The sequence below is a fragment of the Eucyclogobius newberryi genome, unplaced genomic scaffold, assembly GCF_026437365.1.
Source record: "Eucyclogobius newberryi isolate DKJ021-1_F unplaced genomic scaffold, fEucNew1.0.hap1 SCAF_13, whole genome shotgun sequence".
NCBI classification, from domain to species: Eukaryota; Metazoa; Chordata; class Actinopteri; order Gobiiformes; family Gobiidae; genus Eucyclogobius; species Eucyclogobius newberryi.
Genome location: NW_027315757.1, coordinates 30,024,986 through 30,037,343, shown reverse-complemented (window position 1 = coordinate 30,037,343; position 12,358 = coordinate 30,024,986). Strand labels below are relative to the sequence as shown.

General features: G+C 40.0%; 4 protein-coding genes across 6 annotated transcripts in view; 3 read left to right on the top strand and 1 right to left on the bottom strand.

Annotated features, from left to right (window-relative positions):
- Nucleotides 1-232: 232 nt before the first annotated feature.
- Nucleotides 233-1,300, top strand: LOC140358809 (hydroxyacylglutathione hydrolase-like protein). The gene is made up of 6 exons (XM_072443859.1): nt 233-367; nt 440-548; nt 625-728; nt 836-937; nt 999-1,075; nt 1,162-1,300. Exons 1-6 carry the CDS (start codon nt 233-235, stop codon nt 1,298-1,300), a joined length of 666 nt encoding a protein of 221 aa, XP_072299960.1.
- Nucleotides 1,301-1,702: 402 nt separating this feature from the next.
- Nucleotides 1,703-4,519, bottom strand: narfl (nuclear prelamin A recognition factor-like). The gene is made up of 11 exons (XM_072443399.1): nt 4,400-4,519; nt 3,858-3,953; nt 3,624-3,767; nt 3,413-3,542; nt 3,203-3,337; nt 3,010-3,128; nt 2,804-2,933; nt 2,660-2,732; nt 2,442-2,579; nt 2,214-2,371; nt 1,703-2,119 (listed from the first exon to the last, which is right to left on the bottom strand). Exons 1-11 carry the CDS (start codon nt 4,463-4,465, stop codon nt 1,878-1,880), a joined length of 1,431 nt encoding a protein of 476 aa, XP_072299500.1. The 5' UTR covers nt 4,466-4,519; the 3' UTR covers nt 1,703-1,877.
- A 173-nt stretch (nt 4,520-4,692) lies between these two features.
- e4f1 (E4F transcription factor 1) lies at nt 4,693-9,962 on the top strand. The gene is made up of 14 exons (XM_072443397.1): nt 4,693-4,876; nt 5,196-5,308; nt 5,392-5,437; nt 5,516-5,688; nt 5,765-5,885; nt 5,965-6,117; nt 6,214-6,404; nt 6,484-6,720; nt 6,830-6,950; nt 7,029-7,246; nt 7,365-7,563; nt 7,639-7,745; nt 9,323-9,388; nt 9,466-9,962. The coding sequence occupies exons 1-14, from the start codon at nt 4,780-4,782 to the stop codon at nt 9,832-9,834; spliced, it is 2,211 nt and encodes a 736-aa protein (XP_072299498.1). The 5' UTR covers nt 4,693-4,779; the 3' UTR covers nt 9,835-9,962.
- A 772-nt stretch (nt 9,963-10,734) lies between these two features.
- Nucleotides 10,735-12,358, top strand: part of grid2ipa (glutamate receptor, ionotropic, delta 2 (Grid2) interacting protein, a) — a 15,238-nt gene continuing 13,614 nt past the window's right edge. The window contains exons 1-3 of one of the 3 annotated variants that reach the window (XR_011926713.1): nt 10,735-11,021; nt 11,627-11,880; nt 12,140-12,358. The exon at nt 12,140-12,358 is cut by the window's right edge and continues 114 nt beyond it. Coding sequence is in view for 2 of the 3 variants with exons in the window: in XM_072443384.1 (XP_072299485.1) it covers nt 10,937-11,021; nt 11,627-11,880; nt 12,140-12,358 (558 nt within the window). In the remaining variant the exon portion in view is untranslated. The remainder of the gene's footprint in view (nt 11,022-11,626; nt 11,881-12,139) is intronic. The other 2 variants (XM_072443384.1, XM_072443383.1) reach the window with 2 other exon arrangements.

Below are 12,358 nucleotides of genomic sequence, written 5' to 3'. Positions count from 1 at the left end.
AAGGGCTTGTCCTGGCCACGTCACACTGTAAATACAACATCTAAGTGGGACTCTGTAGAGGCATGAGCCTATCATTCAGTATTAACAATTAAAAGAAGGAATAAATGTGTTAACTTCCACATAAATAAGTAAACTGCTAGAAATCGTGAAGAGGGAGGGCTTGTCTCTTGTTAGTTTATCATTTTAATACATTAATAGAACAAACTTTTAGACATTTTTTTTGTGTTGTTTTATGTTTCTGGAACCCAGGAACCATGCCAGAGGAAATGAAGCTCTAGTCAAAAAGATTCCAGGTCTGGAGGTTTATGGAGGAGATGACCGCATTGATGGTCTCACGGATAAAGTGTCCAACGCTCAGGAACTCAAGGTAATTATAGAGTTTCCACTGTTTAAAGAGCACAAGAGGAAACGTGCTCTCATTTAGATTAAACCTTTGCAGTTCAACTCTATCAATGTCAGGTGCCTATTCACTCCCTGCCATACCTCTGGACACATGTGGTACTTTCTCTGGGAGGATGACTGCACTGATGCCCCAGCAGTGTTTACAGGTCTGTTTTTTGAGGTAATAAACTATAGGCACAGCTTTTAAGGTAAAACCATTGCAATAATCTTCCTTTTATTTAGGAGATACACTATTTATTGGTGGATGTGGGCGTTTCTATGTAGGTACAGCAGAGCAAATGTATCATAACCTCACACAAGTACTGGGGTCTCTTCCACAAAACACAGTAAGATGACCTCAACCATAGACTGACTCATCAGTATACACCACAATGAAGACCCTGACAATGGATCGTTTGTGCAATGTGCTTCTTTTGTGTGTATTGTTTTGTAGAAAGTATTTTGTGGACATGAATACACCAAAAATAATTTGAAGTTTGCCATGCTATTGGAGCCTGAAAATGAGAAAGTTGAAGAAATGCTGAGCTGGGCCAAAGTATGTCTGTGTTAAATATATGAAAAACCTTTATTTGTTCTGTATAATGTTATTCTAACAGGCAAGAGATGATGACAAGCCCACTGTGCCATCTACTCTAATAGATGAATTTGATTACAACCCTTTTCTTCGGCTTTCGTAAGTAAAATCTCTTATCAGATTTACAAACTATATTAAATCTACAAAATGTATTATGAAATGTATGCTTTCAATGTTTGTGACAGAGAGGAGGGGGTGCAAAAGTTCACCGGTAAGACAGATCCCATCGAGGTTTTGAGGGTCCTGCGCAAGGAGAAAGTTAAAAAAGGAAAGGTTGCCTCCGCAATGTTGGCTTTGGAGTGCAGGGGACTTCATCGGCTCTGACAAGCTGTTTAATGCAAAAAGCACAACCGCCAATAAACAATACTAGAAGAAGAATGCAAAAAGCAATATAATTTACGACCATTCAGTAAGACACAAGCCTGTACACATGTGCTGTTATTGGTCAGATTTCTAACCCCTCATAGGGTTGTGTGCAATTACTGTATTGTCATCTCATGAGTGACATTTGAAAGCTGCTCATTTGAATCGTAGATTGTTCTCCAAGCGCTACCGAAAATTATTCTAATAAGATTTCTACACATATTTTGATTTATTATTTAAGACTATGTTTTGAGTATGACTTTTTTGAAACCATCCAATTTGTTGTCTATTCAAGTTCATGAAATTTGACATTTGACATCAGTTATACACTTCTCAAATCTACAGTTAAGCTTCATATTACCTTCCATTAACTTTATTCAAATATATTATTTGTCTTTATAAACATGGCAACACAGGATCAACACTTGTTTGACACAAAGTCAAGGCAGAAATACAAATGCATAGTGTACATTGGTAACATGAGTTTCCATAATTGCATTTTATAATTCAGAGGTGTAAAATGTTCAGGTCCAATAATTCACCACTTCATGACGAGTCCATTGGTCATCTTCTCTACTGTGTGATACTGTGTGTGCAGCAGTTCTCTGGCTCTTTCACTGCCTACATTCTGCAGCCATGTTTCATAGAGCTCAGACACACGCGTCTGATCCTCTGGAGCAACTGGAAGGTCTGCTTTGTAGAGCTCATCTACTTTTTGGAGAAGCTCTTTTGGGTTTTGATCTGATGAAGGTTTCACTTGTCCACCACCATTGATGCAACCTGAAAATAAGTATATTTATTGACTCCAAACCGTTGTACTTAATTATGTATAATTATTGTTTCAGGCTCAAAGACTGCAGTATACAATTCTCACCTGAGGGACAGGCCATGACTTCGACGAAGTGATAGGGTGACTTTCCTCTTTTAAGTTTTTGTACAAGATTCTGAATATTGCGAAACCCATAGGCTGCAGCAAATGACAACAGAACAACACCTTCTCTTTCCAGAGTTACCTCCTGGAAGTCTTTGTTTCTGTGTGGGGATTTACCTTTGTCCATTATAGATGTTAAACACAATAAAAGTCTCTTCAGCGCAACCTTACCTGAGGGTCTTGTATGTGAGCTCCTTAATCTCGTCTCCGAACAACTGTTTGGCAGTGTTCATAAAAACATGATGGAGGTAACCCCCAGAGGTGCTACCTGCATGACTTAAGAACTCATTCCCACTCACATTACTGAACCTGTGCACACACATTATTGAAATATGTTTGAATAATTTTTAATCAAATAAATGCAAATTTATTTAGTACTCAGAACTTACAGAATGTCAAGTGGTGTTGGCGTCACATCATTTAAACTTACTTTTTCCTCTTCTAGCATTTTCAAAACTTCACCTATAGAAAACAATTCAACATTTATGTTTATTTAACCAAATTTGCATGAAGAATAAAGGAAGACTAGTGACCTGAAGTAATGACGCAATCAACTTCTCGGGTTTCCTCATTTGTCAGGTAGAAATCTGACCTTGATGCCTCAAGTTTCTTATCAAAGCATGGCATGACAGTCACATGGTAAATCTGCTGAGGACTTAGCCCCTGGACAATCAGAAAAATATATATATTAAAATGTACACATGTACGTAGATACTAGATACACGGTCAGAGGAAATACCAGTTGTTCAGCAAAATAACATTTGACAAGGGATCCCATCATCTGCTGAGGGGAACGAGTAGAACTAATGTATGGAAGAATAAATTCTCCATGTGTCTTTTCTGCATAACAAATCCATCCTGAACAAAGCAAAGGGCATGTCATTTAGAAAAATAGTAGAAAATATTTAACCAAATCTAACATGGAGCATTACCTGGACAGGCAGACGTCAGCATAGGTAGAGCTTTGCGATCCTGTTCCTTTCTTTGGAAGCGCTCCACAAACTCTTTCTGGCTCTCCAAAAGACTAAACGTCCGACTAAAGCTGGTGTCAAATACATAGTGCACCCCTGGAGCACATCCCCAATTTAAGTAAGACTCTTGACTACAACTTTTGTCAATTATATGAAAGACGATATTATTACCTAGTTTTTTTAGGAAAGAAGTAAGTCTTCTGCCCGTCTCACTACTGCTGAGGCCATAGTGTGCAGCGAGTGACGCTCTCGACTGTGGTGACACAGACACCACAACCACCTTCTGCTCTTTTTCATTGGTCTGTGTAATGAACAAGACATCTATGCATGTTACAGAGGTCTAAACAAAAACATTATTCTGTACTCACCGACAGTGCAATACCTGGTTGTTGCGCAGCACCTTGAAAAGCTCCTCGTGGCTTTGCTGTGTAATTAGGACACTCTCAGCTGAAGTGATACAACCACTGCAGGCCAGACAATCATTGAGTGTGATTTTGGCTTTCTCTAGCTTTTGTTTCCCACCATCCTACAACAAATCAGCCACAAAACAATCAATATTAGTAATAAAATAGAATAATTGTACAAAATACCCATCTACTCACAACTACTCACATACCTGATCGACCTGGATATAACTGCCATCGTCCTCTATTTGGATTTTGGCCACAGACTTTCCTAGTTTCTTTTCTACTTTCACAGGTTTGACACATTGCTGGGGGGAAAAAAACAATTGCAAAATAACCATAATAATATAACCATACGCCATAATACCAAAACTTGTCCTCATAATGTTGTCAAAACCGCAAAAGAATAAAGAGGACCATACACAGTTAATGCAAGAAACATGTTCATAGAGTTTAACCAGCAGTTTTCTAGCTGAGTCACAATGACAAGTAAACAAACGGCAGAATCTCACATCTTAAGACGAGGTGATGAAACGGACTTTCGTTTTGATTCAACATTGCTTTAAAAGTGTGTTAGACCAAGTACTGAAGTGCGCATTACTCATTATACAATAAATACACTGTGAGTTTACCCATGTTTTTGCTCATTTCCAGTGAACATTGTTTAATCTGCTTCTCAATTTCACTGTCACCCTTAGAAGCAATGTAGTTGTGACTTTGGGTGTTACAAAAATAAATGTAATAAATATAATACCTGAGACGGTGTAATGAAATCATCCAGATCTGTCAGCTGCAGGACACCGCTGAAGTGGGACGCCATGATGGCTCTTGTGCTCTTCTCACTCTTCTTCTCCTAACTGGTCTGCGACATGAGCGCACCCTGCTGTTTGTAGAGGCACACTACAGCCTAAATGCGATTTTTCCTCATAAAACCTACATTGTACAAGAGGCCCATGTGTCTTTGAGTTTTGTATTTGATTAATATACAACTCTTATATTTTAGCTATTTTCTCAGTGAAAACTCACGCATGAAGCACATTTACGAAGCACAGTGTTGTTATGACTACGTAGTCGTAAATCCGCCATGTTCCCGCTCCGTAGCGTAGCAGCAGCGTTGCGACAGATCCGAACGACATGAGTGTAAAAAATGATAATACGGCAGAAACAGAGACAGAGGAAACGAAAAACGGCAATGAGACGATCACCATTCATACCAGCCTTGGAGATGAGGGTCAGTTACTCTAGGAAAATTACAACTACAATATATTTATTTACCTTTCGGTACATCAGCAGCCCTCTTTATCACAAATACGACAGCTAAGCTAGCTCCAACTAGCACAACAAAGCTAACGTTAATGCCTCTTTTTTTAAAAGGAGCAGCTAAAGTGAACTATATATATATATATATATATATATATATATATATATATATATATATATATATATATATATATATATATATATATATATATAGTAAAGCTTCACGTTGTCTAAAAGTTAGTCGGTTGTCTTCAGTTGTCCTTTACATTGCTATGTTGTTTATTATGCAGATGAAGACGTGCACAAATGTGGGCGCTGTCAAGCAGAGTTTACCACTCTGGATGCTTTCATCCAGCACAAGCTGCACAAGAACTGCAAACGAGATGCCAGCAACAGCCAAGAAGTAATGACACCAATATTTACTGTCTAAATTTAGAACAGTTTTACTAAAGTTGTATGTGTAACTTTTACATAAACATTTAACAGGCGGTTGAGTCAAATAGAAGCTTTTCAGACATGAAAACACTTGAAAGTACGTAAAATATTTATGCTCATAATAACGGCAGATTTTACAAGTCAAAGTTTCCATTTTTTTTTTTTTTTTAAACAGATGATAACTGCTTGAGTCCTGGTCAAAGGAGGAAAACGTCTTCACATAAAGCTACCAGCAAGTCACACCGGACAGAAAAGTCCGTGCCTGTCAGTGGTGTTGAGTCTGACAAGAATGAAAACGGCAGCAACAGTCGTTATCTGTGTGGTGAGTGTGAGAAGACATTCAAAACTGTGAGTTATACACTATGATGCCTATTTGAAAGCCTGATGTGCTTCCACTCATCTTAAACTTCTTTTTAATTGACAGCTCAACATTTTAAGAACTCATTTGAAAACGCACACAGAGGAGAAAAACTTCAAATGTGAATTATGTGACACCTCTTTTAGAACTAAAGGTTCGCTAATACGACACAATCGTCGCCATACAGGTAAAATAATATATATTTAGTGATGCTTTTCAGTGTTTATGAAATTCATTTGAAAGCTGTTTCCTTGTTTTCCTTTTAGATGAGCGGCCTTATCGGTGTAACCTGTGTGGTCAGTCTTTTAGAGAGTCAGGGGCTCTCACAAGACATCTAAAGTCTCTTACTCCTTGCACGGAAAAGATTCGCTTTGTTCAATATAAGGAAATATTAGTCAGCAAAGACGGAGCACGTAAAGGTAGATTTGTGATTACGAAAATTATTTGATGACATTGTGGTTTTGCAATTGTTGAGCCTGTGCACGGTGACGGAAATTCTGCTATGAATTAACCAGGAGTTGAATCTGACCACGACTCAACGACTGAACCTCAGGAAGTGATTGTAGTGCAACAGCAGCCGAGTGAGGAGAATGAGGACGTAGGAACACAGACAGCAGTGGTCAATGTGGTTGAAGTGGGATCCCAGGAAGTCCTTCATCAAGTTCACATCACTATGGCAGTTGATGAAATGACTCAAGAACAACAGGTTAGTTAAAATGTGTTCGAGTTAGTGTATCCATTTTTACTATTGTTGTCATGTTTAATGCCTTAATGTTGGTCATTAGGTTATGGTCGAGCAGTCACAAGCAGAAGCATTAGCGGCAGCAGCAGCAGCCGGTGACAGTCTCATCTGTCAGGCAATCATAAACTCTGGCATTGCCCTGGAAACAGAAGAAACTGTGGTGGAAGAGACTTCACAGGAGCCTGAAGGAATAACGAAAGACATCTCTGTCTGCCCTGAAATTGCAGAGAATTTTACTGAGATCCATGTCAAAGATGAATTAATTGAAATTGATGTTGAGGTAAGAAACTTGTTGTGTTTTTGTACACAACATTATTATATAAGCTCTTGTGAACATAAGGGCATTATATTGTCTATGTATTACATTTGTATTTTCTTATTTGTCACAGGACACAGATGAAGGAGAGGGTGATGGAGATGAAAAAAAAACTAAATTTCACAAATGTCCCTACTGTGACCGAACTTTTAAGGGCATTAGCTACCTCCGCTTTCATGTTAAGGGTCATATGGGTAAGCAGATTAGTCAAAAAATGATAAACACAAAACACTTTCCTCCACTTACATTTTTCTCTGTTTTTTTCCTGACAGGATACAAGCCTTTCAAGTGCACCATCTGCCAGAAAGATTATTTATCTGGTTACTTACTTAAAAAACACATGGAACACCATGTCAGTGAAAGGCGGTACAAGTGTGGGGAGTGTGGGAAACTCTACAAAACCATTGGACATGTTCGTGAGCACATGAGAGCCCACTCAGATGAGAGGCCCCACCACTGCAACAAATGTGACCGAGGTTATAAGACCAAGGTAATGAAAGTGTCATTTCCTTGATAATTATCCTGCCCGAAAGAATTTATTCAAAGTGTTGTTTGATCTGTGTAATAAAAGTAGTGAAATATCTTATATATGTCTATGATTTGTTCAGAATGCCTTGCAAGTGCACCAGCGAACCCATGGTGATGAGAAACCTTTTGTTTGTCAGTTCTGCACGAGAAGCTTCAGAGAAAAAGGTTCTCTGGTGCGACACATCCGGCATCACACAGGAGAAAAGCCATACAAGTGTCTCAAATGTGGCCGTGGCTTTGCTGAACATGGGACGCTCAATCGCCACATGCGCGCTAAAGGTCTGGAAAATAAAAACAAAATCTGCATTCTCCTTGTTTTCTGTTTCATTAACAATCTTTTTTAATGTCCACCAGGAGGCTGCCAAAAAGAGGCCACAGCGACCATGATCTCAGAAGACCCTCATGCTGTGCTGGTGGAGTTCTCCTCTGTTGTAGCAGACACGCAGGAGTATATTATCAAGGTGGGATGAATGTATTTGTACATGTACTGTAAGCTAAGATGCATCATGAAAGTTAAGAAAGCATCTATTTTATGCATATTACTGAATTACTGGAGCTTCCAAGAGTTAAATGTCTCAGCACTTTTAAAACAATTTTTGAATTTTAATCTTTCAAACCCATGGATCTATGCTCAAACCACCGCCTTTTCAGTGATGTGCGGTGAGGTTCAGGGCGAGTGAGGCACCAAAAAAAAATTTGGGACAAGCAGGAGTCGACCACACTTTCTCTTGTGTTCAAAGCCGTGTCGCTCACCATTAAGCTGTGTTCAGTGAGTGATATCAGCGTTTTTAGATATATAGCTCCGTCTAAAACAACACGTTCAACTCCGGTGTAGGTCTTTCTTTAGTTATAACCTCTTGCTTTGCTTGAAAATCCAGATTTGTGAAACGTTTTAACTTGGAAATGTAATCGTCCAGATTCTACAAACACAATAATAACAAAGAAGATAGTGAAACCTGTCACACACGGCCGGGCTCAGGAGCATGCACATCCATGCGGTGCATGTAATGCAGCCTCCCCTGAGTGAACTTTTACTGCGGTTTTATAATGAATCTGTGAGCCTAAAACATCCATCCATCCATTTTCTACCGCTTGTTCCCTTTTGGGGTCGCGGGTGACTGGAGCCTATCCCAGTGACTTCGGGCCTTAGGCGGGGTACACCCTGGACAGTGGCCAACTTGTCGCAGGGCCTGAGCCTAAAACATGCTTCAGAAATACATTTCATACATTATCGGGAATATGGAAGCACTGAGCACATCGTCAGGGTGTTTTATTTGTTATAAACGGAGGGAGAGAGAGTGACACATCATTTGCATTGCACCAGCTCAGTTTGTGAGGAGTGTGTGCGTGTGCTCCAGCGGCTGAGCAGGAGCAGCCTCCTCCCTGTATCTGAACGGCATCTGAACATTTTGACATTCTTATTTGACATAATATTGTTCGATAGTGGATTCAAACGGAAAGTGGGTTTATAATACATACCAGATGACAAAATATTAATATTTTTTTATATTTTATTTAATTTTTTAATTATTTTTTTTTCCAAGATTGACAGGTGAGGCCCTGCCTCCCCTGCCGCCCCTGAATGCACGTCCCTGCGCCTTTTTTTTTTTGTTCTGTGTGTGCCACTTTTCTATTATCCACTAAATATCAATGAACACCCCAGGTCTGCTTCCCACTCCTACTGGATGTTAAGTAGAATTACAGGCAGTCATTTAACAACATGGAACGCTAATTTGTGTATTGAATTGGTCGGTGACGTCACTTTTGTGTGCAAATTTTATCCACTAAATATTCATGATCAACCCAAGTCTGCTTTCCCATCCATAAAAGTCACCGCACGCTCCTGCATTTTGACAATTCCTTGTTTGTTCTATTGTTTTGTTGTTTTTGCACTGGGAAGCACTTTGTTACTTTTGTTTTTAGAAAAGTGCTATACAACTAAAGGATTATTATTATTACTATTACTATTACACCCCCCGATTAATATATATACTTGAATACCGGTACTCTTTTTTTTAAACTTGTGCTTTCCCTGTAGACTCAAACAGAAGCTGAGGAAGGGCAAGGAGAACAAGTTGCTCTTTTTCAGGACGACCAGAGTGAGGTCAGTATATTACTTCCCATATACGGTTTGTGTGGATTGTGGTGAATAATTTTTTTTCTGAATCTGCAACTTTTTAGGTGGGTAGTCACATCATGAAAGTAGTGCAACAGATTGTCAGCCAGTCACATGGAGCGGGCACAGGAAGCCCTCAGATTATTGTGCGCAACGTGGGGGCCAACGAGGAAGGGCTGTCCATCTCCGACTGTGGAGACACCATCACCATCGCGACCCCTGAGAGCCTGACGGAGCAGGTAGCCATGACTCTAGCCTCTGCTATTAATGATGGAACACTTCTTGGAACCACTGGTACTGTGGAGACACCAGAGGGGACAGTCACCCTGGTGACCACACCGCAGGATATGGAGGAGGGGGTTCAGATTGTGCAGCAGCAACAAGAAGAGTACGTCCTAAACCCAGAGATCGAGATACAGACTTTTGTTGTTTGATCAAAGTGGAAACCATTGTGACCTGGACAACTGCTCGTATGAAGACCATCGTCTTAATGTTTTTAACATTTACAAACATGCAATTGCAATCACCAAAAATTTGATTTGCAACTTATACATATTGAAAATTCTTTTGTAAAATATTGTCCATATTATGTTATTTTCTGAACTTCCATGATAAATGTGCATTTGAATTCTCAAACATTATTAATTTGACAGGCGCACTTTCTGTGTGTTAATTGATTAAGAATCCCAATTTCATTATTGTATTAGTATTACAAATTTAAGGTGAGAATAAAATTTTATTTTTGTCCTCTTTACCTTTAATGATCACTGTTTGACACTGTTTTCTGTACATCATATGATTGGTCAAACTGTAGCATTCGGTAGATCTTTTTTTATAGCCTGCTCTTTCAGAGGACTTGTCAGCTGTCATACTGGTGTACCATCTTTACCTGTTCCAGCTAATTATATTAGGTAACTTGAAAAGTTGCTTATATTTTACATCAAAAATCAATAGGCTGTTTTTAAGACGTAAAACCACTTCTCTTACTGTATTGTAAGTCTTTGACCTTAAACACATCACAATCCTCTGTTTCTCCAGAGCTGAGGTTAACACAGACGCTATAATGAGAGACGTGTCCCTGGCTGGTACAGCCAGTTTCTGGGTCACCCCTCAGCCCTCTGAGAGGGTCCCATCCGCACAGGCAGCAGAAAGAGAGAGAGCGGACGGTATTTATAGAAAAATGGGGCTTTGCTGTACCTTTTCTTGCGTACAAACCGTTTCAGGACCAAGTCAGTTTGTCCCAGATTTGTGATCATTAGCCACAGGGTTGGGACTGAATGGAGCTAGGACTGCTAGACTCAGGATGGAGCGTCTTCTTGAGCTCTCCTCTTCATATCCCAGTGTTTTTGATCAGACTGGAACAGGGTTACATCATTTACAAATGTAACCTTTAGGATGACGTTTATTTGACTTGTGGGACGGAGGAGTTTGGAGACTGAGGTGCAGCAGAAGAGAGTCCCAGGGCAAACTGCGGACCCCCACGCTGGGGGGGAAGTAAGGCTGGCTGGAACGTGCCCTGCCGCAAGCCGGGCGAGGATGAGGCGCTTCCTGAGCAGAAAGGGCCGCTTCTCTCTGCGCCAGAGTGTCAAGTCCGGGCCCCGTAGTGCCTCTAAAGATTTTTGTAAGTTTTTATAAAGTCCAAACTTTTCACCATTTTGACGTAACTGATAGAGATCTGTTTTAAACCTGAAATATATGTTTTGATATATTTAGTTTGGTGTCTTACTATTGCAACTTGCATTGTGACTGGTGCTATAGCGCTGTTTTCCTTTGTGCTTTTACTTGGTCCTTTTGATTCATCTTCGGAAAAAAGCATTTTTTTACTGGATTTACTATGTTCACTGTTTTTTTTATCACTGATCATTGTTCAGGACACTAAGATTATATTAGCCTACTTTATTCATAACCATATTTGAAACGTTCATCCAGGTTTTACAATTGTAATAAGTGTAGATGGTTCTCCACCACAGAAATGAGGACGGTGATCAGGGGAATAGTTTCTATTGTAGATTTTACATTTTTCTTTTTCGTGACACCAATTATAAAACATACCTCACAATCTTAATCAAATTGTAACACAAGATTGTTACTGTTGGTAATATTAAGCGACCTCATTTTAAAACCATTGCACTGTGTGACCTAAATGTTATGGCTTGCAACCTAGTTTAGTATTTGCAGTGTGCTCTGAATGCACAAATCTACTGTACTAACTTTCCCCTGCCTTAGTTCTGGGCCTCCCACCAACCAATCAGAACTGGCCTGAAGCGTTTGGTTTCCGACTGGGTGGCACTGGGCCAAGTTACATCTTATCAGTAGTGGAGGGCAGCAGTGCTTACATGGCGGGCCTGCAGCCAGGGGACCAGGTGGTGGATATAGAGGGGCAGGATGTGACCAACCTGAGCACACCAGCATTGGTCGCTCTGGCCCAGACTCTGAAGACCGTACCACCCAGTATTGGAGTGGTGTCGAGGATTAAACAGGTACTGTATGTCAAGAAGCAAACTTTATGAAAAATAATTAACTCTTAATTATTATTATTATTAGCAAATGTATATGTAAGATTGTACTCAATGAGGTACAATCAATATAAATCAAGTGCATCAAATACACTTGATTTACACTGCAGTTATTTTTTCCACAAAGCTATTGATGAATTCCCAGAACCTTCAAATTGTGAATAAGAACAGACTATTTCTTATCTTACCTTTTTAAATAACTGTATTGTTTTGTTATTCTCAGATTGACATCAGTCCAGGCCCCGATGGTCGTTTTGGCTTTACTATTGTGGGAGACAGCCCCCTCATGGTAGAGGAGTGTGCACCAACTGGACCGGCAGGTCTCTGTGGTCTCAAAGCTGGAGACTACGTCCTGGAGGTCAACGGCATCCCAGTAAAACACCATGAAACTGCAGCGGCCATGATCAAAGCTGCCCAAGGCCGGCCTCTGCGCCTGGGCGTG

Bases quoted from the DNA above. Each gene is read 5' to 3' on its own strand.
- LOC140358809 (XM_072443859.1), top strand. From the start codon at position 233: ATGTTTCTGGAACCCAGGAACCATGCCAGAGGAAATGAAGCTCTAGTC. The intron at 368-439 runs GTAATTATAGAG...AAACCTTTGCAG, and splicing joins CCAACGCTCAGGAACTCAAG to TTCAACTCTATCAATGTCAG. The intron at 729-835 runs GTAAGATGACCT...ATTGTTTTGTAG, and splicing joins GGTCTCTTCCACAAAACACA to AAAGTATTTTGTGGACATGA.
- narfl (XM_072443399.1), bottom strand. From the start codon at position 4,465: ATGGCGTCCCACTTCAGCGGTGTCCTGCAGCTGACAGATCTGGATGAT. The intron at 2,580-2,659 runs GTAAGTTCTGAG...GTGTGTGCACAG, and splicing joins CCAACACCACTTGACATTCT to GTTCAGTAATGTGAGTGGGA. The intron at 2,120-2,213 runs GTGAGAATTGTA...ACTTATTTTCAG, and splicing joins AGTCATGGCCTGTCCCTCAG to GTTGCATCAATGGTGGTGGA.
- e4f1 (XM_072443397.1), top strand. From the start codon at position 4,780: ATGAGTGTAAAAAATGATAATACGGCAGAAACAGAGACAGAGGAAACG. The intron at 5,438-5,515 runs GTACGTAAAATA...TTTTTTAAACAG, and splicing joins AGACATGAAAACACTTGAAA to ATGATAACTGCTTGAGTCCT. The intron at 7,564-7,638 runs GTCTGGAAAATA...AATGTCCACCAG, and splicing joins TCGCCACATGCGCGCTAAAG to GAGGCTGCCAAAAAGAGGCC.